Source organism: Neopelma chrysocephalum, unplaced genomic scaffold (genome assembly GCF_003984885.1).
Source record: "Neopelma chrysocephalum unplaced genomic scaffold, ASM398488v2 Primary Assembly neopelma1_65c, whole genome shotgun sequence".
Lineage (NCBI taxonomy): Eukaryota > Metazoa > Chordata > Aves > Passeriformes > Pipridae > Neopelma > Neopelma chrysocephalum.
In genome coordinates this window covers 2,263,047-2,288,099 of record NW_020897724.1, presented here as the reverse complement: position 1 = coordinate 2,288,099, position 25,053 = coordinate 2,263,047, and the positions used below count along the sequence as shown (strand labels likewise).

Sequence of the window (25,053 nt, the reverse complement as noted above, 5' to 3'; positions counted from 1 at the left end):
TTGATGCTGTAGCTAATGCTGTTCACTGTAATTCTTTCACTTCATTACTGAGACAAGTTGAAAAGCAAAGGTCAGAGTCTTCTTAAGCTGCCATTGCTGAGTTCATCAGGCAGGAAGGAAATGCCTTCTGCAAGAAAGTATTTGGATGGTAACTATTCCATTACACAGTTGGAACAGATGATCCCTGAGGTTCCCTTCCAACCTGGTATTCTCTGATTCTCTACTTCCTTCGTGTATATGATAAAATGATGCTGATTCGTGTAACTCCTCTCAGCATCTTCCTCTGTCCTTGTGTTGCCACCGTACTTCTTCCCCCCATCCTTTGCAACTTATCCCAAATTAGTCTTCCCACTAGGTAAGGATCTGTTTCTTTCCCACCATTTATCCTTCTCTCTTAAAAACCTTCTCAATGCTTTCTGTGCTCTGGGTGGCAGTCACTGCTTGCTTTGGCAGGTCCATATGCCAGGGAACAGCAAAGTCAATGCATGGCTGCAAGTCAGTGATGGAGAAAAAGTGTGTTTTCGTTGGGTCATGAAACCATTTGATCAGTGACTCCAAGTATATTGGCCCACTGTTAAATGAGTAGGTCTCAGTAGTGTCAGTCTTAGCACCTGAGATACAGTGAGCTTGCAGGAAGATGCTCATGAATAGCTGTGGATGGGACAGTCAGATTTTGAGTCCACTTCGATGTCAGTAAGAAAATTGCAGCTACTGTTCTTCAAAATAGTAAAACTAAGGGAGGATAGGAGGAAAAAATACCTATGGATCTTCGTATGTGTAACTTTAACAGCATTATCCTGTGAGTCAAAGGTATTTGCTGAGTTAAATAATGTTACCTTTGGCTAATTTTCCCAGTCAAGTCAATCTTCCTTCAGGAAAAGGCCAGGTAATGTGATGTCAAGCACATTTCAGACTTGAAGTGTCCATAACTGTCAGTACTGAATTCAATGGTCATTCTTCTGTGCTTTCTGAATCTTTCAGTCCTTTGTGAAAGAAAACAGTAAGTTAGTGCTATTCTGACAGTCTGTTGATTACTACTTTTGAGCTGGAAAGAGGTATTGATTCCAGGGAAAGGAATCTTTGAGGAGGAAGGCTGTGTAGCTAAAGTAGGAGTTGTGTTTGGCCAATGCCAGTAATCTGCCTGCACTGGGGTTTCAAGACTTGTACACAACTACTGTTGAACCATAACAAGAGAAAATGTGACAGTTTTAGTTGCGTGGAAAGTGTGGAAAAATCAGCAAGCAGGGGAGTCTGGTTACTCAACCTCTTGTAGAGGTACTGTCACCTGGATTCTGAGCTATTTTGGGAAATTAGTTTCAGCTGTTTTGGGCTTGTCTTCGGTCCTGCTATAAACAGTTCTAGTCTTTTCAACAGACCAGACACTGACTTCTGCCTAATGAATTGTGGCTTGGTGCCTCTCCTTTCAGTCCTCTCCCCAGCCACCTTGTCTATCTGTATATGTATGTATGTCTGATAGAGTTTGGTTTCAGAAACTTCAGCGTATTCATGTTTTTCAAATGAAATCTTAAGATTTCCATTCAGAGAGTAGCATTGAATAAATGAAAGTCATCTGAATTTGGAATGAAAAGGAAAAAAAAAACGGTCATTGCAGAGCTCTAATTTCTGGCTCATTTTTGAAAACGATTTTGAATAAAAAACAGTTTTACTGATGCAGGATTTAATTTCTGACAGTTTGCTGCATGTTTTATTTGCTGGGTTGGGTTTTTTTCATTACAAATTATTTTGGAGGGTCTTTTTGTGGTTACTTACAAAGCTGAGAGCGTTGTAAAGTAGTTTTCCCAAACACACCCCAAGAGGAACGGTGAGAATAGGTGCCCCCCCTGATGCCTGATAGGATCATGGCATGCTTGTTAGCTCATGTGAGAATTACAGTCTTTTCTTGGCTTCTCTAGAGTGTCTGCAGCTGGGTCAGGAATCATGTGGGATAAAGTATATTTTAGTACCTAAAATATAGAGCAAGAATGGAGGAAAGCAAGGAGAGCCTAACCCATCAAAACTGATAAAAGCAGATACAAAGGTAGGCTTGGCCCTCTCTTGGGCTATTCCAGACTTCATGCTGCTTAGTTGATGGAAAATTTCCAGGAAATTGACTGTTCTTCTAAATCAAAGAATCTTACCTCCCAAAAAAGCAAAGCTGTAAGGATAATGTGTAGACCAGTTCTAGCAGAGTTGCAGCATTTACTGGGGAGGGTGCTGGTGGTGTGGGGAAGAGAATAAATACACACCTTGGTACTGATCTAGTGACTTGTAGGCAGGTACCCAAACCTGAAGGAACTCATTCCAGAGGATGTATTCAGGCAACTCAGCACTCAGTTATTTGGCCAGTTTTTACCACTGTGGCATGGTTGGTTTATTATATGCATTTCTTCTGGTTAGAAGAGAAGACAGACCAGTCCTTGCCCAGCAGCCCAACCAAGGAATGGGCAGGATCAGGAAACCAGCAGAAGTGAGGGAGGGACTGTGAAACACTTCATGTTAGCCAGCATCTAATAATTCTTGTATTATTCAGTATTGTCTTCAACAGAGTTAATCCCCCATGACTTGGTAAGTGTTATACCAAAATTCCAGATAGGCTAGATCTGTAGCATTTCCCTTGTTTAAAAGACACCCAAAAAATGTCCTTTCAGGGGAAGAGAGGAGGTTACTGAATCCTTTCTGCCTGTGGTAAATCTGTATCATTTCAGCTCTTTGAATTGCACTCATATCTGTAGCTGTAGCTGTTCTGCTTTTTTTCTTTGGAAATTTGTTCTAAAGCCCTGTGTAGTGCTCAGCTCAGAAAAACGAGTCTGTCACCATTTCATCAGTTGTTCTGCCTTCTCTTCACCTGCACCTTGAATATTCCCCAGTGAGAGAGCTCTGCCTCTGCTTTCCTCGAGGTATTAACCATCCTTGACACCAGGCTTGGTGTGCTGTGCTGGGGGACTCCACGAGACTACAACAGGTCTAAATACAAAGTGATGGCCTTAAGTAGGCAAATCTGGCTGCATAAATTCTGTTGTAAATGTTGTCATACTGTGAATAGTTTCTTCTGCAGCTCTTAGAATATGAAAGATAAATGGTAATATATCATAATGCTTAAATGTTTATGTATAGAACTTGTGCTCTCCAGTGCACAGCTCTGATTTATCTGCCCCTGGGGAGAACAGGTAGCAGTTCTTTTGCATAAGTGCTTTCACTTGAGGTACAAAAAGTAATGTATCATTTAGAGCTGTCTGCTTGGCAAGACTGTCAACTTTCCTGTACATGCTGCAGACAAGGAAAAAACTAATATTTTTCCACCCACCTCTGGATGACCTGTTTAGCACCAAAGCTTTGTACATCATTTGCAGGTTAACAAACTAGCCAAACCCGCTCAGAAGCCTCCCTCTGATACTTAACTTCTCTGCTAGGCCATTTTATTCCCAAGTTTTTCTTTTGTATAGAGTTGTGCCTTTAGTAAAGCACCATTGTTTGCTTAGGCACTTCTTGTCTGTACAGTGTTCAGGACACAGGAAACCTCAGCTATGCCAAAAATCTTTAATGAAGTATTCAGAGAACATTTTAAAAAGCATTTCACCATCTAGCTGTAAAACTGTTCTCTCTCTGCTCAGACTAACAAACATGAGGACAAATACAAGTGCTGATATTTTCTTTAGGCAAATCAATCCATTTGTGCTCAGTCCCATGTACCAAACTAATTGTGTAGTTAGTAACCTGTACAGATGAACTCTTCCTCTTTTTTCCAGTAGACTTAAGGACTAAGGTCAGCTTTATGGATCTGGGAGAGGAAGAAATATTTTGCAGTGTGTGGCACAGGGCATCCATTAGTAGTTAGTCATAAAACTCCCTCTGTCTTTAACATGGGTTAATTGTCACTGAATTTCCATAGCACCCCTGAGCCCACACAGCTTGGGATGGCACTTTCTAGTTACGAATTTCTTCTGGAAAGCCAATCACTCTTTGGGACCTGCCCTCTTCACAGGAGTAGGTCTGTCTTTGCAGGCCTTGAGGAGGCTGTGCAGCACTTGTGGCACTGGCATGAAACCTTGTCCCCAAGTCTATGTGATATGTCTTTTCCTACACGAAATGGAGGCATGGAGCTGCCCTTTCTTTTGTGCCTGGGATGTCAGGAGGGAGGGGCCCGGCAAGGGCTCTGCTCAGCCATGTATGGGAAAGGTGAAGTGGGGACACGGAGCCTCCTGAGCAAGCAGAAAGGAGGAACAGCGGGAAGAGGAGCGCTCCCAAGGAGAGGGGGCAGGGTAGGATGCATGGAGAGTGCCATGGATCAGAGCTTGCCAGAGGCAGGTTAGAACAAGCAACTGCCGCTTCAGCAGCCAGTTCAGCAGCTGAGGGAGGTAATGCAGCAACCACAGGAGCAGGGAGCTCAGTTTTGGCTCTAAAACATGCAGCAGATCCTCGATAAACACTTAATCAGCTCAGCCCACAGGCTGAAGTCGCAGCAGCATCTGCAGAGCAGGAGCATCCCAAACTGCGCGGACAGAGGGCTGGGTTAGAGCTCCCCCCGTGCTGGGCAGCAGCACAGTCCTGCCCTGAGAGACTCGGGAGCGGCGGCGTGTTTACATCCCTTCTCTGCAGTGTACGCAAACGAGCACAGGAGATGCAAATAAAACTCCCGAATCCATTTTCATGTTTACCTTGTCTTCCTGCACGGCGTGTTCGTAAGTGCTTGCGAGTTAAACACAGCGAGGACTGCGTAAGAACAGGAGGGGATCACGTCCACAGCCCTGGCAGCGAGTCAGGCTCTGCAGAGCCGGGGCTGAGACAGGCAGAGGTGGAGCTGTCTGAGATAACTGCGAGTACAAGTTTCACAGACTTCTCTCAGAACATTGCCTGCAGGGCACAGATGTGATATGAGGGGATGAATACACTCCTGTCTTTGTTGCGTGTTTGTAATAACATGACTGGGTTTGTTTTTGAAGCTGAGCTTTTAAAACAATGTCGCTTTTCCTCCTACGGTGTTTTCACTCCACCACAGCAGTACCAAGTGCCGGGATGTTTAGCCCGAGCTTTGCCTCATCAGCAGCCCGTTCAAGAAACGCTTTTCCTTCTAAAGGGAGGGACCCACCGAGGCTGCACAGGCTGCAAGGAGCATCGTGCAGGGCTTGGTGCAGGATGCCTGTGCTGGAGGCAATTGTCGGCGTGCAGGATGGCTCTTGTGACCATAACTCTGTACTGTGGTCCAGTAGATGTGTCTGTGTTGCTCAGGACCCCACAGCATTGCTGTAGCTCCCTGTGACAGCTCCTCTTGGTTGTGAAAACTGTGATTGTCCCTGGAGAGTAGAGACCCACTGACACTCATTGTCCCACCACCTTCCTGACCACGCTTTGCTCGTTGCCCCCTGTCCTGGAGATTATTCTTATCACCATCTTTTGTTTGTTTAAAGCCTGGTTTCCTTGTGCTGAATTCTCTTATGAAGGTTTGTTTCACAACACTAAGAGATTTCTCACCAGGAGACAACCTCTTTCTCATTTATTTAGACATATTTCCCTTCAATCTCTTCCACTTTAAAAATTCCATTCAATATTGGAGGTTTTGGTGAAAGTCATACAGCAGCAAATGCCTTTAAAAAAAAAGCACCCCACAACAAAAACCAGCCACTGTGGAGTCTCATTTATGTAGTATAGGTCTGCCTTATATTAAATACACCAGATCAGCATGTGTATTTTCTATAAGCTTGAATTTCTTTGCATTGGCAACCAATGAAGGATTGCCTTGTTGTTTATAAATTCTGAGAGAAAATCCAAACAAAAGTTCAAATCACTGTGTTGTCTCCTCTACTTATTTGTCTAATATAACTACAGGAATTTTATCAGTGTTTTTAAAAATAAAAGTGTAAGAGATCAAAGGACATCACAGGAAGACTGGATAAACATTTATGGATTCCAGTTGAAAAATAACTAGAGCTATAAAGTCTAAATAGTTAGGAAGGTCTTTCCTTCATCAAATAATAGTTAGGCCACTCTGACCTATATCTTATTCTCCTGACTAAGTTTTAATAGGTTTGTTTTATAGCATGGTTTTCAGCAGCCCTGAGGGCAGGGAACAGATCTGAACTGGTAGCCCATGTAACTGGGAGCCAGTGGTTATTTTATGGCTTAAGCCAGCATGTTCTTACATGATGTGGGATCATAATGCAGTGATACTGAAATTTCTACCATTCTTTAATACTTCAAAGCAATTTGCATTGGAAGAAAGATTTTTCTGGTTTACATCCTCTATAAATTCAAATTCTTTATTGCACAGTAAGGCATTATTTATTTATTTGTTATTGGTTATTTGTTTTTCATTGCTGGAATTGGTTGTGCCTTTCCTTTAAGAATTTCATCTCCCTTGGTTTGAAAAAGAAGCCTGTAATAAACCTCAGAGATGGGTTTCCTTCTTAAAAGAATTCGGGGGGAAGAAATGCAGAAATAAGCTGAGAATGTCATGGTACTGCTTTGGTGCCAGAATTCAGGTCAAGAGCCTCGTGATTTGCTCGTGTTTGTCACTGGTGTATCTACTTCTGCTGGGTTGCAATTCTCTGTTCTCATCAATCTCTTCTATAGAATGTGTTGCCCCCTATACTTTCTCTTGCAGTGATGAACAAAAATGAGCCAAAACCACTGTGTGCAGTGAGAAGCTTGTCTCAGGGCTGCTTGGGGTTAAAAACTCCATTACACAGAGGTCTCTTATCAGGATTTAAGGGTCTAGAAATTTGAACTCTCATCTCTGCTGAACATAGCTCAGGTTATGCACTTTGCCACTGTTTCCAGTAGCTACCAGGAGCTGTGTTGTATTAGAAAATGCATGATCATGATGCCTTACATTCATGCCTGTGATTTTGGGGGGTGGGAGGGAATCCCAGAAAATCCTTTTTGGTCTGTAGCTCTGTAATATTGACCATCCTACCCCAGGGCTGGCACTGTCTGCAGTCATTAACTGCTCTGGGGCACTCTGACCATTTTTGTGAGGGACAATGTGTCATTAGAATGTGTTTTGATTAATTATTGTGACATTATGTCTGTGTTGAATGTAAAGTACATATCTCTTGGGGCTTTTGTGTGTTTCTGCTGTACAAAAATAAGCTTTGATCATGTTCTGAGACAAAAGTGGTGGCATGGATTTGGACTGTATAAGAGATCATATTGTCTATAGATTCAAATTCACATTTAAAAGACCCAAGGACATGGATTTCAAATGGTTGGACTCTCAATATGGTATCAGAAACAGGTCTTCTGAGAGATAATTAATTTTTGAAGTAGCTAATGCTTAGTTTTATATACTAGGAAATGAAAATACCTTCTGGTTAAAAACTTCCAAGCTGACATATGGGATGAGAAAGGTCTTAGAAGATGCTTTCCTTAAGGGGAAGGGTGGGTGCACCACCTTAGTATCCACCTACAGTTTGCCTTCCTAACAATGATGAATGACAGAGATTCAGGTTTGAAAACAATGAGTGAAGCAAAACAGGCTTGGGGGCCAGTTATGATGAATTGCTGGATCTGTCTCAAAAAGATACAGCAAGTACTCTGAAGGAGAGCATGGAAAAATGTGCTGAAGAACAAGCTCCAGTCACACTGCTCCACCAGTAAAAAAGGAAAACTGGCCTGAAAAAGGGAGCACAAAACGGGGGGGTTCTCTATGTTCTTCTAACTCAGTGATACCCACCCCATTCTCAGAGGGGAAAGGAAAGAATTAGCATCTGAGGAAGAGACAAATAATGGCTGGGGTTTTTTTCTGTAGCACTATCATCAGGAGAGGGCTAACTTCTCCTTATATTTAATTTCAGAGATGGGAAATGAGATATCCAGGTTGCGGATTTTTTTATTTCCTTCTTTTAAGGGACATAATTCTGAAGATGTGGCTATGAAAGAAAAAAAAAAAAGTCAAATAGTTGGATCACAGCCCTGGGCTTCAGGAGAGCAGGTTTTGGCCTGTTCAAGGATGTCGTGGGATATGGTCCAGGAGCGAAGAGGGGTCACTGAGGTCTTACTGATTTTTTGAGGATTACCTCCTCTGAGCTTGAGAAAGGTCCATTAAAATGGGCAGGAAATAAACCTAAAAAGTAGCAGGAGGCCTGCACAGATAAACAAAGAGTTGCTGACAAAGCTCAGACATGAAAAAGATGCTTCCACAAGAGGTGGAAGCAGTGTCAGGTCACCCAGGAGGTGTACAGAGTTAGTGTCCAAGCATAGGGGGATGGTCAGGAAAGCCAAAATCTTGCAAGGGCCATGAAGTGCTACAAGAAGGGCACCTACACATGTATTGGCAACAAAAGGAAGACTAGAGACATGTGGACCCACTCGGGGAATTAGGCAGGGGACTCAGCAAGAGCAACGTGGAAGAGGCTGGGATACTCAGTGCTTTCTTCAGCCTTTACTGGTAAGATATGGCCTCAGAAACACCTGGTCCTTGAGACCAGTGGGAAAGTTTGGAACAAGGAAGACCTAGGCTTGGTAAAGGGGGATCTGGTGAGAATACAGGAAATTCTATTTACTCTCGAGAAAAAACCACTTTTACTGTGAGGGTTATCAAAGGTTTGACCTAAAGGTCTGACTCCATCTCTTCGGACTGAATATTCCAGAGGTCTAAGTCAGCACATAAACTTACCCAAGACAGTAGCTACTTACCCAACTGTTGGCATGTGTTCTTCATTTGATTTGGGATTTCTTATTACATCACTGGGCCTGCATGTGCTGTAATTAAATACAGAACTGGACATTCCTGAACTTCTGTTAAAACTGGAAATGCCAAAATGCACCACTAGGAAAGGGGGGGGGGGTAAAGTAGATGTTGAAAGGTACCTCTCATGCTGTACCCCTTAATAAAATTAAAATACAGTAATATTATGAAAAAGTGAAATTGTGCAACTGTATTGCCAAACTGTAATGGTAGTTAAATGAAAAATCCCAAACTCGGCACTCTTTTGTCTCCATAGTTAATATTCCTTGTCTCCTGTTGTTCACACCTTAATATCCTGTGCTGAAAGCATGCGCCAGGTCTTACCCAGGTGAAAGGCTGTATATATAATATGAGCACCATCACATATATTGACTAAACACACCATCTCTACAAATTCTGTGATTTTCAATTTCTTTTTAAAAAGGAATAAACCAGTGATAGATTTGGGTAAAATAAACTACTGTGAAATTTCACTGTAAGCAGTAACCTTATGGCACCCAACTGCTATTATCGTTAGTGAAGATACTGAGATCCATTGTTTTCTTACTCTATTTGGAATCTGAGTCCATAAACTTTTATGAGCTATAGTTTAGATAATGTTAGGAAATGGCTTGTCTGGAGCTAAAATTATCTCATTGTTTGAAACAGGCAGGGACAGGTTTTGGTCTTCTCTACGTTACTCTATTTGCTATAAAACAGATCTTATCTTTTAAGTGTTATGGAACTGCACATTAAATTTCTGGGTTTATACATGGAAATAGAGTAGATGTGGCTTCTTGATGTCTGTGGCTGCATATGAGTACAACAATTAATGATCTAGTTCCCAGGAAGAGAGATGTATTGAAAAAAATAACCTGAAAGAATGTTATATTCTCTTGGGGGCTTTTGTAAGAGATTCTCAGGTTTATCTGTGTGAGTATCTTTATGACTGTTAGAAATGTGTTTCTTCTGACGTATTCCCATCACAACTGGGATTAACTGCATTCTGGAGGCTGAGTGTGAATTTGTTTACATCATAATAAAAGACAAGAGCGCTTTTATCACTGAGAGTTTTTTTTCCACTAGAATAATACACTTAATATCTTCTGGTCAGTTATATTTAGAGAAGAAGATGATTTTTGTATAGTGTTGTTATTTTTGCAGCACTCAGTAAAAATTTGTTCTTGCTGATGGCAGATGAATCTCTGGGAATTGCTGTACTCATGGAAAAGGATGCTCTCAAAGAACAGCACTGCCATGGATCCCTGGGTTCAGGCAGTCACTCCTAGATGGAGTTCACACTGTGCAGACAAGTTCAGTGTTGTTTGCACTGACAATGTACCAAGTGAGTGCTCCACCCAAAAGCAGAATCGAGGTCTTGGAGAGAAAACCACTGAACAAAGGCACTGTCAGGAAGGAGCTGGAATTTGTAATGTTCAGAATTATTGTTCAGCCCTACCATCTCCGTCCTGAAGCCCCCAGATTTTCAAATTCGAGGCTTTGATTCAGGCTGGCTTTTCACTTATGTTAATTGTTTTCAGACAAAGATTTTTTTATTTTATTTATTTTTCTTCTGTTAAGAACCAGTAAAAAAAATGAGTTCCCTTAGAAGTGCCTCCCTTCTGCTATATATTTCTTAATTGACTTCTTGGCATAAGGAAGGGAGCAAGTATGTCTAGCTATTAGAGTAGCTGTGTGAACTGGGAAAGCCTCCAACCTCTAGAAATATATTTAAAGGCTTCAAGAAGATCCAAATTTCCAAATAACTTTTACTCCTTTGCTTGGTCAGCTGTCAGTATTTGATAAATAGGGTGGGACTATTGTCAATATTTAACAGCTCAACACAAATATTATTCTTCATACACTGTAAAAATAGTATATGAAATGCAAATAAAGTGCTTTATTCCAGGGTTTGGTAGTAACAGAAGCAAGTGATAAAATCTCCCTTGTCTCCATACAAAGGCATAGAGAGGGAGAAAAATGTTACCAGTGGTAACAGTCTTCCCTGCTGGGAAACAAAACAGTGAGATTCCTCACTCCTCCCACCTAAAGTCATTTCCGGGGGGAGGTTCTGTGATAGAAGGTTGTTGTGATGTGTTTCTGAGTAAGAAACAGCGAGGTATGATATTAATTGAAACCAGATTACTGTGAAGTCTGCAGGAACAGAGCTCCTGTCTCCAGCAACACCACCAGGACCCCTTGAACTGCTCTGCAGTCATATAGTGCAATATAAAACTCAGATATTTCTGGGACTTTCCCTAGGTTCAGAAAAAATCATGCCAGAAAGCCACCATTTGGCATTAGCCTGCTGGATTGAGCAGCCTGTCCTTTTCATAGGCATGTACCACACGACTGTGGCATCATCCTGAGAAAAATCCAGGTGCAGAGCAGTCAGTGTGACACGGATTTAATGGGTATCAGCAGCAGGCCTGGATGTCACTTCCCAATCTTGTGTTCCAAAATGGTTTCCCGTTACTTTAAATCTTTAGAGACATTATCTGTGTGTGAATGGTTTGACACAACAGCCAGGAGATACTACTTTTTTACCTGAAGGAGAGAAGCTGTGTGGGGGATGTCTTGGCCCCAGCTGGTGTGCTCTGCAAGGGTACTTGTGTTGGTAGCTACATTAGGCCACCACCCATACAAGACAAAGGGGAAGGAACAGAGCCAGTTTATTCAGGAGCCTTTCAGACCTAGCATTGTTTCGGATTTGGCTTCTGTTCACTGTAAAATGCGTTTTGTGTGTTCCTAGAGCTGCCCTGTAGAGAGGACTCTGAGGTGGCAGGGAACAGCTCAGTTATTGGAACTGTAGTTTGCTGCTTACTCTGTAGATTAGTGTGAGCAAATCCAGGAAGAAATACAAATAACAGTAGAACTTTATTATTCCGTTTTGTCCAAAACATCTGTGCTGCCTTACCATTAGTTCTTCCTCTAATCCTTTACCATGATTACTGCACTGTTAATAGGTTTCAACTGTCATCCAGAAAAGTCAGATCTAAAGCCCATTCCATCCTTCTCTGTCCATCCCACAAGGTAGTGCCCCACTGAGAACTAGAAACCTGAGCAGTCTTGGTTACAGACTGAAGGACAATTTCAGAGCATTTTAAGAACATCATGTTCCTGTACACTTCTTGTCAATGAAGAGGGAGTTTGCCTTCACAGAAATGTTGTCTTCTGGCATTGATTTGTGGAGGATCAATATCTGCAGTGTCATGTGCTTCTGGCAGGCATCACTTGAAGGCCTGTATGATGTTATCTGTAGTGTAAACTTCAGTGGCCCTTAAAAAGAGAAGGGGACAGGTTGCTCACGTAACTTCAGCTGTCCCTCACCCCATTCCTGTTTTTAAAGTGGACAGGTCACACTTTCAGGCAGGATTTGTACAGCTGTCTTGGACTGAATCAGTATGAAACCCATTTGCCAAACTAACTTGCACAGCACCTGTAAGAAGTGATGCTTTCTTGCTTGTGTTGACCTTCAACAGTGGATTAAGCCCCTCTGATATATCTAATTGTTGTATTCACTTGCAGCTTCTCGTTTGTGCAGCCTCTCTGGGAGCATCATGGCTGTGTTGAACACTTGAATTTGGTCCTGTAGAATCCATTTGGAATGGATGTTACTGGAGAGTGTTGGAGTAGTTCATGATAGCTTAGACTTGTGAGGCAGGACCTGCTAAATGGTCCAAATTTGGCGCAGAAGCACATTAATCAGAACCACTTTACCAGAACAACCACTGAATGTGGGGCTCTGAAATCAAGATGTTCTGTGAGCTGATATTGGCCACGCTGCTTCCCGTGGCTTATCAATGGACATGAGGCAAATCTTGTGTAGTCACTGAGCTGGTAAACTGCTGCATGCACTATGGACTACAAGAAAGATTGATTTTTCCAGAAACTACTTTAACTCATCTTAGGATAGTCCCCATTTTGTAAGCGCAGAAAAACTAGACTTTATTAATTTGTTTTCTGTCTAATCCCTCCAACTACAAAGTTGGCAGCGCACACAGGGAACAAATGCCAACATCAGCACTTCCTTTTAAATAAACAGCAACTCAGATAACATTTACATGTTACAAAGAAGTGGTTCATTTGATGTTTTCTTTCTCTGTTGCAGCTGAGCTATTGGGCTGAATTCTTCTTCCTTTAAACCAGATGAGAGAAATACACTTAAATTATTTGAAAGCAAAAAATCTTTTAAAAGTGAAGTAGAAAATGGTTTTACTTTCTCAGATAAGATTTTTTCTGTAAGAAAATACATTTTATTTGAGATGTGAGCTCAAGCAAAACTGTGGTGGGAAAAAAGTGTCCAAATTTCAAAAGCCCTGTCAGAATTTCTATTTCTAATTGCAATTCTGATGAACAAACCATTCAATAATTTTAATCAGCTACAGCATCCAACATAACTTGGTCTGGAGTAGGGAGCTGTGGTAGAGTAAAATTTATATGCATTGAAGGAAGGAGAACAGGATATGTTAATTATCTGTCAAGATAACTACATCTAGTAAATACTGTACTTGTATAAACATTTGGGTTAAAATAGTGGAAATCATATTAGACTGACGGAAAACTTGCATGTATGTTAAGCCTAAAATACTTCTGAATATCTATGTGACAGTTTATGAAGCTCTCACTTCAGAGCTACCAGGAGTTAGCTTGATTCAGAACCCCTGTGTACTTCTGGGCTTTAAGTATGTCATGTTAATATCCTTTCACTCTAATTGAAGAAAAATTCAAAGACATTCTGGTGTTCTAGAGACTTCAAATGAAGCTTCCAAACTGTTTTTAGACAGGACCCTTTGGAACATCAACAGCATGACTGGCAGTTGTGGGAAGAAAAAGTGATAATGTGACAGTCTGCATTTTTGATGCTAAATGAAATATGTTTTGTACCTTGGATGCCTGCAATCCTGCTGACAGGACTGATATCAATCCTAATGCTGCAGTTTTGTGGAAGAGATCTTCAGGAAGGATGTAGAGCACAAAACTCAGAGTGAGTCTGAAACTGGAGTTGTGTATCAATATTTAAGGCTGTCTTGCTTTGTTCAATTTGTTGGGGGTTTTTAATAAAATTATTATACTGTCTTACATGCCTGCCTAATTGATGGTGTGGTGGTAACAGAAGTGACAAATTATCTGCTCCCATAATAAATGTAGCTGCTAAGTGACAAAGGACACGTCAGGATCCTATTAAGGAGGTATGAGGCTAAGAAAAGAGATACGTTACATTGTACATTTATGGTTTAAGGAGTTAGAAAAAGTGAAAAGATGCCAGTACAATAAGCTATGATTTATTGCCACTTCCTTGTTTGAATAGAAGCATTTTGAGCTGATAAAACAGTTTAGTAAAAATAATATACTCAGCTGAAGCATTATGTACTTCATTAATCTCATTGTATGTGAAGCTGTTGTGTATTGTAGGGTTTTGCTCGAGACAAAAATAAAAAGAGAATTGTTTTCTACTTTTCATTAAAATATGCAAAGTTCTTTTACTAGACTGTGAAATTCACTCCTGCTGTGAGAAGAACCATGGTGCAGTATTTCTTGGGTAAACACCCACAGAACAATTTGACAACAGTGTTTTAAAGAAGATGTACTTGACAGTGTTCTTTTGGAACACTGACATGTTCCGACTGGATTGGAGGGAGATAAATGCAATTAAAATTCAGAAGACCCTTCAGTCATTAGGGAAGGCTGACTCACATCTCAGACATCTTCCCATCTATCCAGGAAGACACAAGGGATCACAGCACAGGGATCACCAAGCTGATGCCAACAAAGCCCCCCCACTTTAGCCAAAATTATATGCCAAATGAGCTAATCTGTACCAAGACGGTACTGGAGTCACCATATAGTTGCAAATTAGTTGAGACAGTAAGACATGCTGCCTCATTCCTGTTTGCAATTAACTTTTTAAGGAGCCTGATGATCAGATAGGGGTTTTTTGCGTCATAAGACAGACTTTTGTCTCAGATGTTCCTAAAAATAGGTATTTCCCAAAGTGAAATCTTGTTTCCTACAGAATGGAATTAAAATCAGTTCCTAAATCCTGACTGAATCCCCAAAGAAATCAACAACCAACAAGCAATTGAACTCTGAACTGTCCTGGCAGAGGGATTCTAAAGACAACTACACACATTGAAGTTCTAAAGGCAACTGCTCATGTTGATGTTTTGGCCCATTATTTCAATGCAGCTGCTTGGATTTTACTTTTTTTTTCTCACGGAATTTGAATCCCAGTGTGGTGAATGCAACACTAATCTCATCAGACTGATTCACACTGTCATTGAATTCCCTGTTCTGGAGTTGCTGATGAAGGAAGAGATGGAGTAGTCTGGCCTTTCCTTACTGAAACTGAGATGCATCACAGCAAAGTCCATTATTGGGTCGTTTCATTCTTCCCTGCAGGCAGGTCTGAGTCACTTCCAGTGGGTTCTCCTTTGTCTTTAGGATCTCTCCAATAACATGATTGTAGCTTCTGTCTGGAAGATTTCCTGAAGCATCTGAACAGAGCAGAATGTTTGTGTAAGCCTCACTTACATATAAGATCAGAACTCACCCCTGCTTTTAAACACTTCTGTTGGAACTGCTTCCATTCTGGAATGTCATTTTGGTCAATTTAGGGGAGGAGTTTACTATAATCTCACATCAATCAGATTGATTTGTGTAACCTTGGCTTGATCTTGCCATTTCTCTAAAAGGACATAAATCTCTCAGGAGAGCCAGAAGGAGGAGGCCTTGCACTCATACATCACATGAAAGCATTTAATGAAGTTGTTCCTGGAAAACAGGTGAACAACTTCCACTAAGAAATGCACCATCTCTTTCCTATTATAAAATTATGACATTTATAGGCAAATTGGAATATAAGTTTATGACAACCAGAAGAGAAGCAGTGAATTATAGCAATGGGGCAATTACAACCATGCTTTTGTGAAAAAGCCATTTTCATAGAGGCAGTGTTTATAGCTCTACAGGGATCTCTTTCCATTTTGCTTCACTGACTAATTTTTATTCTAAGTAAAAAAACCTGCTGCTTCATCTGTGAACATTTTGCACAGGTAAAATTCCAATAAACTATCATTTTCATTTAAACTTTCATTCAATTCTTACTTCCTTTTGCCTTATAAAAATTCAAAATCAAATACGTCTCCTTAGAAATGGTCCAGATCCTGGGTAGGACCTTCGTGGTTCAGACTTTGGTCTTTATTGGTAGTAACACTTTCTTGAGCACCAGTTGGAAATGGTGCTTCAACTTTGTGGAGCAAATCTATCAAAAAACAATACAATTGAAGCAGTCTAGAGCACTTGGTTGGCAGTGAAGCATGACAGTGAAACCAGCTCCCAGAGCAATGCCACAGCTCACACAGGTGCAAGTGTTACAGTAAGTGTGTAATGCAGTCACTGTGCTGGTACTGGGATGGTATAATCCTATTATTTTAATTTATTTGGTGAATTGGATTAGGTTGCAGGCTGTCTTACACTGAACTACTTCTAATTGTTCTAATATGATTCGAGAAGAGGAGGAAATTAATGTTTTCTGCAAGAAAATGTCTGCAAGCATATCAAACACAACGAGGGCAGCTGATTAGTGCTACTGAGCAAACCCCTCATTCATTCATTCACTAAAAAAAATATTGTTTAAGCCTGCCTGTGAACTCAAAATTCAAATGTGCAATGATACATCCATCTTTAAGCCTTGCTGGGCTGCATGTAAGTGGATGTGGTTTAGGTTCCTTGTGTGTTCTCAAATTTTTATTTTTCAAAAAAAAAAGCACTGGCATTTAAGCCATACAAAGAAAAATGGCCTCGGGGGAACCACCTCCAATGCATCACAGGAGCTTTGTGCAAACAGTTTTTGATTACTCACTCTGGCCACACATTGGATGGGATGGTTTAGAGAATGTGCTGTACATGAAGAGATTGGTGGGGAGGATCACCAGACTGAGCTGCTCCAGCCCACGTCATTCCTGGATGACCTCCAAAGGCAGGAAGCAAAAACAACCAATGCTGAGCAGCGTGTTCCTAGGAGAGCCTGGTGGGGCACCGGCAGCTGCACAGCCGGAAACTTTCCCTTTCCAGGACATGAGTAAAGTTTTATGCACAACATTCCTGTGAGCATGGACAGAACTGCTCCTGCTGCTCGTTTTACCAAGGCCATGGTTTCTGTAGGCTGGATTAGCTAGACCGAGAGCAGTCCCACAGGTTTCATCATGTACTCAGGGTAGTCTTAGGTACAACATAAGCATTTTTAAAATGCTGAAGCCTGACCTTGTTTCTTTGTTGTTTCTGAGGTTAAGCTAACTCAGTGGTTGCTATCTGGATGCAAAAAGCAGCAGCAAAAACAGCAGTAATGTGGTGGGAGGAACATACTTGTGCCTCCTCATTTTGCAAACTTCTTTAATATTTTGCCTCTCAGTCAGTTTTCCTAAACTCTTTTCATCCATGTTTCTACATTTCACCTAAATTATACAGTAAAAGTTAACATTTGTTCAAGTTATACTGAACTGAATAGTGTCCTCACGACTGATTTCACAATTAATTTTTTTATATATGCCATGTTATTTCAAAGTAAAACTATGCTATCTTGCAATATTTGGGTTACAAGCATAACCCAGATCTTCAATTTGAAATTAATTTGGACCTGACAATTTTTACTGTCATGTCATAGACACATTCTTGTTTCTCTACTTGTCCATAGTTCATACTCTAATGGACTCTGTGCAAGTCTTTTTGACCCTATGAGATTAGGCAAACATTTTAGGAGAGTGATAAATCTGGTTTTGTCTTCAAGTGACTGCCTTAACTTCATATCTGTAATTTCTCTTGGTTTGGAGGGAAAAGTCTATTCCTCAATAACTATTTCCTTCTTTAAACAGGTTTTTCCAGAAAATTTTTAGCTGCCTACACCAAGCAGCACACACCTTCCCAACCACTTCTGAGTCACCCTTCACTAATCACCCGAAAATGTTACTCTCAAACAAGTTCTAATATTAGATTGTGAGATTATCTGTACTCACAGGCACTATGAACGGGCATGAAAAACTGTAAATAACTGAGATTTTAAGGCATCAAAAGAGGAAGAGGAAAAAACAAAATCAACAAAATATATTTTAAAAGTTATAGGAGGATAGATTGAGGTCTGAGATGAAAGTATTTGTGGGGCAAGTGCCAGAGGGAGAGTATTCCCTCTCCTATACCACGTCCTCCCACAGCTCCCGACGCTGCTGCTCCTCTCCGTGCTCCTTGCGTGGGCACCTCCCATGGAATTTTGGTATTTCTTTATTCCCATTCGGAGGAACAGGTTATGTCCTATGCAAGAGCCGTAGGAGGGCTCCTTTCAGACCTTAGATAAGAAGTTTGAGGCTGGGAGGCAGTTTCTGCTATTATTGCCACTGAGGTTTTCCTGACTTTCCTTCTTTGTTGAATGTTAGTTGTAAAATTAAGTTGGCTCTCCCTTGAATTAGAAGAAAGTTGTGTAAATATAAAATGTATGCAATTCTTCTAGCCACCATATAAGCATACTCAATAGTTGCTAAGACAATAAGGTTTTTTACCTTAAATTTATAAATCAATTCAACAAAAATAATGTGAGAAGGATGTAGACTCTGAGGTAGTAACTTACTAAAACAAAAGACTGTAGGTTCTTCAGGTAAAGAGTAAAAATACACCAGGCAGAAAGGAAAGTGAGAGTCATTTTCCCTCCTATATTGATGTAATATATTGCCTTTTCACACCCCAGGGGTAAAAATTCCCCAACAAAATGGAGCTGTTTCTAAAAGCACACATTCCCAGTGAGCTGAGTGGAAATACTCAGAACCATGGTGACTTGTTTATTGGAGTGGGTGGTTGCTTTTTCATGGCTTTACTAAACATGTACCTGTTTTTCTAGCATCCTTCTGATCCCTGTGCTCCCAGGGGAACAGCAAGGCTTGCAGGGAGGGTGGTGCTGGGCACTCTGCCCCTGGGCACGGGAACACTTCTGAGCAGGTGTTGGAGCTGTCAGGGATGATCTTCTGTTTAGATAGGGTGTAAATACTGGACTATGTAAACATGTCCCTTGCTGTCTGGTCTGACTGATTCCCAGAGCTAATGTACATAAACACCCTGCCCTATTGGCTATTTTCAGGAGACTGAAGCCAAGGTAACTATTTATGTTAATATTCACTTCATGGAAAAGAGACACAAATGTATTAAAGGGAGCAGGCACCACAATTGAAGGTTTTCCTTCTTTTCCTAAAGATTTTTATCCTTTTACACCAAATGTAAAATATATTTACAGTAACATCTTTTGGCATACACCGTTTCTTGAGGCACCCTCTTCTACACTGAGCTGTGTACACTGTATTTCTGCTCACCAGACTAAAGATGTGGCCCTAAAGCAGCTCTGAGCCTGACCAGAGACATATGTTGGGATTTAGACTCCTCAGAATATTTGCATCCCCAAATAACCACAAGCTCTGTGAGTCCAGTGGTGATGAAATACAGTGGAGCTGTAATACCTTTTTTGGCTTGTGATCTAACCCTTGCCAAATACCTCATTGGGGTTTCTGGGCTTCTGCCTCCAGCACCTCATAGTTCCAGTGTTCCACTATCCTACTTCTGGATGAACTCACATTATTATGACCAAGATTAAGCCCAGAATCAAGTAAGATAAATTAATCATAGACTTCTGTGTGCCAGAGATATAAACAGAAGAAAACACGCCATTTCAACATAAGGTCATTTTTAGATCATCACCATATTCCCACTATTTACTCTTTCATGTAGTTTTTGACTCTTTCCCCTTTAAGAGTGCTGATTTTTAGAAACAAATGGTTGCAGGAGGTTCCCTGTATGTTGTTTTGGGGTTGGTTTTGATCTGGAAAAGATTTTGCTGTTTCACAAATTAGAAAAGTATTTTTCATTTCAAAATGTGCTCCAGACTTCATTAAAATAACAGCTTTTCCTGCTTTCAAGATAGCAAATCATTTCTATGTTAATTTTCCTGACATTTTTCTCTCATTTTATGAGAGCTACCCTGCTTAGCTAGGAAAATAATTTGTCAGAAAGAAGGATGTCTCGGAGAGTGTCGTTCACTGCTTGAGGAAGTCAGTGCAAAACCGAAAGATTGATATTTTTTTAAACACAAACCTCAAAATTGTGGCACCCATTGTCTCATTGCTATTAGATGAGAAGGGAACAGGAGCTGGAGTAGCTGCATTGACTATAATCACACCCCAGTGGAAGAACAGAGCTGTGGTAGGATTTCAGAATGAAGCCAATGGCTGTTGTATTGAAGCATAACCTAGCAATGTTTTTTTTCTCTAATTATTATAGACTGGAGAAAGAAGAAAGGCTTACTGATAGATACCTGTTAGATGGACACTGATCCATACTCACTTCTGCCCTCCCTTGCCTTCTCCTTCCTCTGGTTCCTCTGAGGTCAGGAATGAGAATTAACAGCACTTCTACCATATAACTTCACCCAGAGCTTAACCAGCAATGTTTTTGCTCAGTGAACCTCTTGTATTTTCCTTTCCTTTGCCAACGCTGACCAGCCTGAATTCCTCCTCACCAGCACATGCTATTTGCTTCCTCTCCAGCATTTTGTTATCCTGATGTAACTACATTACTATGGAGTTTGTGATGAGTAAAGTATCTCTGCTATGTGTGTGCTAACTGGTAACTCAGCAGAAACAGCAGCATTGGTTCATAGAATTCAATCTTCTTTGATTTTTTTATCCATGTCTACCACACAAATTAATTATTCCTTGTACAAATACTCGAGTTTCTCCAGGTGGCTTATTATTGCTATTTAATTCTGTGACAGTATAGGGACATAACTTGTTTTTTCCATTATAATCCAGTTGTCAGCAGTTATGTCCCAGTGTCAGCTGGACTCCATAACAAAACCCCTGCTCATGTGTCAGTATCTCACAATGCACTTTGTGATGCCATATGTGCTACCTTATGCCATAAGTTATTTTATAAAAAGGGCACTTAGAAGCAGTAGAAAATACCAATGGAAAATGTGAAGCAAATGTTCTTACCTGTAAATCCATGAGAAACTAAGATGGATGGCCAATTTAGGGATAAAGTGCTGTAGTTGGCCAGACCATATACAACTTAAAATACACAAAAAACTACATCTTTCATGCTTTGTAGGCAGGGGAGGAAAAAAAAACCAAATAAACATGTGTTTAAGTGCTGTGCTGCGAGCTTACACTTATTTAGCTGGTTAGTTTGCACTTTCCTAGGAGACCCTAAAAATAAACTGAAAACATCTTAAACTACTTATGTCAAGTAGAATGGCAGGAAAACTCTATTGTTTCCAAATGTGCATTGAAAAAAATGAGTAAATGTGAGCCTGCTCTATAAGAGAAAGAATCTTACTGGAAGAACTTAAAGACCTTGCAGTAGAACTTTGACTGAAGCCATATGACAGTAACACAGTGAGTCTTGCTGCTTAACAAGATTTTATCTGTCAATATAAAGTTAACCTTCAGGTCAACTTCAGAATATATGTTTCAAAATTCAGCTAATACACTTACACTTGTGACTTAGTGAAAAGTTGCTGAAAAGGCAGTACAGACAGAGACTGATATAGGTCTATCTTCTTCTGAGCCATTTCTGTCTTGTATAATAGGAAGACAAAGGCAGAACAAATGTTTGAAAAGTTTACTGTGACCCTTGGAAACATGAGATTGTTTCTGACCAGAACCAGGCCAACATTCAGGCTAAAGATATGGAAATGTATTTATGAAAAGGGAAGGAAAACTTGGAAATTAGGTGTCAAGGACAGATTAAGGACATTCTGTATGTAAATACTTTTACACTTTAGTTAATTTAGGGCTCTCCCCTGGCTGCTTCAAAATAAAAGTGCAAAAACTTAGTCATCTTCTTCCTCTAAAGCAGATAAATGTGCTGTTTGTGGGCCTTTTTATTTGCCCACTTTCCAAAGTTCATTCACCGTTTAAAAATAAAATTTAATGTACTATTTCTGTATCAGAAAATGGACATGGAGTATCACCAATTAATGTAAAATCAAAAACATGCTATCTAAGATATCTTTCCCCACTTTAAACATGTAAGTTGCAAATGAACATGACCAGTGTGTGATTAAGGTTGCCTGTGAAACCTTGTCATCTGTCTGTGAGCAAACTCTTCTCAGGCCGTGTGTGAGTCAAGTGCAGCTCCAGGAAAGGTAATACAGGTCTGTCCTTTGAGGAGGTGCTTATTCAGGGAGGATGTAAACTCCAGAGAACATTTCTATGCCTTTTGGGTACAATAATATGCAGCTGCCAACTCTTAGTGAATCTTACCTTGGCCAGTTGTGCTTGGAGTTTGTTCTATGCATCAGATACTTCAGCAACATGATTATTAAAGGCTAAGTTAACGCTGAATAAATGATTCCACATCTCCTCAGATGTGCACTCCAGTCCAACCTCTGCATCCTTTCAGGGCAGGACAGAGTTGGCCCCTGCATGTTGAGAGCATCTGATATTGTCTCCACTGAATTTAGCCCAGGAACTTGTTGCAGGAACTGAAACACTTGTAAGGAATTTAACATAAATTGCAGCCTGAGCCTCTGGCTTCAAAACTGCTGCTGCAGTGTAAGCTACTGTCTTTGGAGTTAAATTCACCACTTCCTTTAATGCCTTGCTTGGCCTGCCAGATCACTCTTCACCCAAGTGTTTAGTGTATTCTATGAAAAGTACAGATATTTTACTTACCAAATTGAAAGGCTGAGACAAACTTCTGTCTGCATTTAAACTTCTTTCCTAACACAAAACATTTTTTCTAAGAATTTTTCCTGAATGCTAAACTCTGCAGGGATATACCACTATATTTTGATTTTCACATTTACTCTAAATTTTAATTGAACCCTGGGAATAAATATTAAGGGATGCAAAAAGAAAAGGTTAATTTTGGTTTTGTCAGTGCTTGTTTTCTCAGTAGCCTTTCTTCAGTTTTTCATAGGGTATTCCTCTGTCTCCAAACTGAAGTACCAATTGATTTGGAATTCCTTAGTGCTGCACACTTATTTAGGCAGCTGCCCTGAAAAATTTCAGGTGACCAACCTGATAGTAAAGTACATAAGTCAGTCTACAGAACCTGAGCTGGCTCTGCTTACAGCTACTGATCCAGACAATCTTGGTGTATTTTCTGCAGGATATTTGCTTTGGGATTTTTTTTCCTGCTCTACGATCTGACAGATTATATTCATCTTCTCATCAGAAAATTAAATTTCTAAGTAGGTTTCCATCTTGACTATCTGAAATACTTAGTACTTAATCTGTTCTTTAACATTGCCTTTTCAGGTTGTAATTTGTCCATCTGGGTCTATTGAGGCAGAAAACACCTGCTCTGCTCCTGAGTGCTGCAGGTATGTCTCAGACTGCCAAGTGGTTTCAGAAAAACGTTAATGAAAAATGTAGTTTCTTTGGATAATGGATGGTGAGAAAGGAAAAGGGCTGCAAAACTTATCCACATGAATCTGCTTTTTACTAGAGCTGACAAGAATAATTTTATTCATTGCTAATCCTAAAAGTAGGTAGTGTTACTGGACTCAGCAGAATGCCTGCCAAGTTTCCTTCGGATATGCCCTCGTTTCAATAGTGAATGAGGTGATCTTTTAATGAAAAGCAGAGCATAAGTAAACAAATAATACTGATTTTTTTTTTCTCCTTCCAACAAGACAGAGTCGTTATCATTTGAGATTGTGAAGTATATTCACCATTCAAGTACTGCTATGTTAATGATAAGGGAACTGACAAGTCATTAGCACAAAAACACTGCCCTCTATTGCAAGATGCTCTTCTGCTGCTATTGCATTTGGATTGGATGCAGGGCTTGATGAGGACACTGCTAATAAACAGTTTGAAAACTGCCTCCAATTGGGACATTTTAGTTCAGTAATTTTCTTTCAGTCTGTAGCGCTAAAGCTGTGCCAAATGGACTAATTTCACAACAACCCAAGCTCTTTCACAGACAGTATGTTTAGTCCTTGGTGAACACTTACGTGCTGTTTGCTGCATTGCACTTACCTGCACACCTCAGCTGAATTTTTATTGGGTTTGATGTGGGTTTGAAACCTGAAAGCCACAGAACAGTGTAAATCAAAACAAGGGGGGGACCCTGCACAGTGGAGTTTGAGGGCGAGGAACCAACTGCAACAGAGCTGTAACCAGGACCCAGGATGATGATGGAGGGTCTCACACTGGGGAAAAACAGGGCCCTGAGGAGAGAGAAGCCACTTCTTTCTGTATCACTTCTCAAAGATAAGGCCTGGGCTGAATCAGGCTCCTACTTACAGCAGAGAGTATGCACAGGGAAGGCTACAGCAGCCACTCATATTCACGTCTCTGCTGCTTTTTCAACTCCATGGTAAAAGTTGATGCTGTCCAATGTGTTCCTCAGGTTAAAGCACTTCTCATCAATAAAATAGGCTGAGTTTTTGTCAGAAAGATCCTTTTCCAGGGCATGCTGTACATCTCTGTTGGTATATATATACATGCATTGAGTTACAGCGTATCTTGTCTCAGAAAGCTGCGGGACATTACCCAGCGAAAAAAAGGAGAGATAATTTTAAAGAAATGGTCACTGCCGGTTAAATTTATCTTCTCATGATGTTTAAAACCTACATAAATAAACTATAGGGCAGTGAGGGATGGGCAGTGGATCCACACACAAGGGTGTGTAAACAGGGTAAGATTGATACCGCAAATGCTCACACACACAAAAAACCCTCCCCTTGCAATAGCTGATGGAACTAATTCTCAGCAGCTGCCAAGGAGGGTAAAGTTATTGCTGAGCATGAGATTGCAAGAGTGCTGGCAGAGCCCTGGGCTGAGCTCAGCCAGGCTTGAGCACTCCAAGGCCTGGTGTTCACCCAGAGAGCCCTGCACAAGGAGCCCCCGCTGGCTCAGAGCAAGAGGGGTGCTGAGGAAGAGATTCACTTTCCCCTTTTTGGTGCTTTTTGTGGGGAACGTTCTCTATAACTTTGGGAACAGAAAATAAACAGTTGGCCCCAAAAGAAAGATATTTGACACGTACCTCAGTTTAAAATGTGGAAAGTCCTGCAGGCATCAGTGAATCTAATCCATATGTTTGACAGGAAGCACAGACCTAAAGTGCTATACTGGGCTGTGGTCTTACAAAAAGCCAAATTTTTCATGGGCAAGGTACAGTATAAATTTCTGATATGTCTTCCTGGCCAGTTTTCCTCCCACCACAGACATTTGAATTTGCTTAAACATTTGGCTCCACTTCCACGTAACATTTTCATTAGTTTCCCATAGAAGGAAATTACAGAGCAGGAAGTTCAGGAGCTGTACAAGTATCCAGGGGTGATGATTATTTCCCTGGGGTAAATACGCTTGAAATGGGAAATGGGTAATAGCCTATTTATTAAT

General features: G+C 40.7%; 1 protein-coding gene across 1 annotated transcript; it reads right to left on the bottom strand.

Moving 5' to 3' along the window:
* Positions 1–11,774: 11,774 nt before the first annotated feature.
* On the bottom strand, positions 11,775–24,154 carry TEKT5 (tektin 5). Its single transcript, XM_027684280.1, is given in 7 exon segments — positions 11,775–11,868; positions 11,870–11,941; positions 13,511–13,513; positions 15,006–15,105; positions 15,108–15,159; positions 21,961–22,189; positions 24,000–24,154. Coding segments are annotated over 7 exon segments (705 nt in total).
* Between the last annotated feature and the right edge of the window lie 899 nt (positions 24,155–25,053).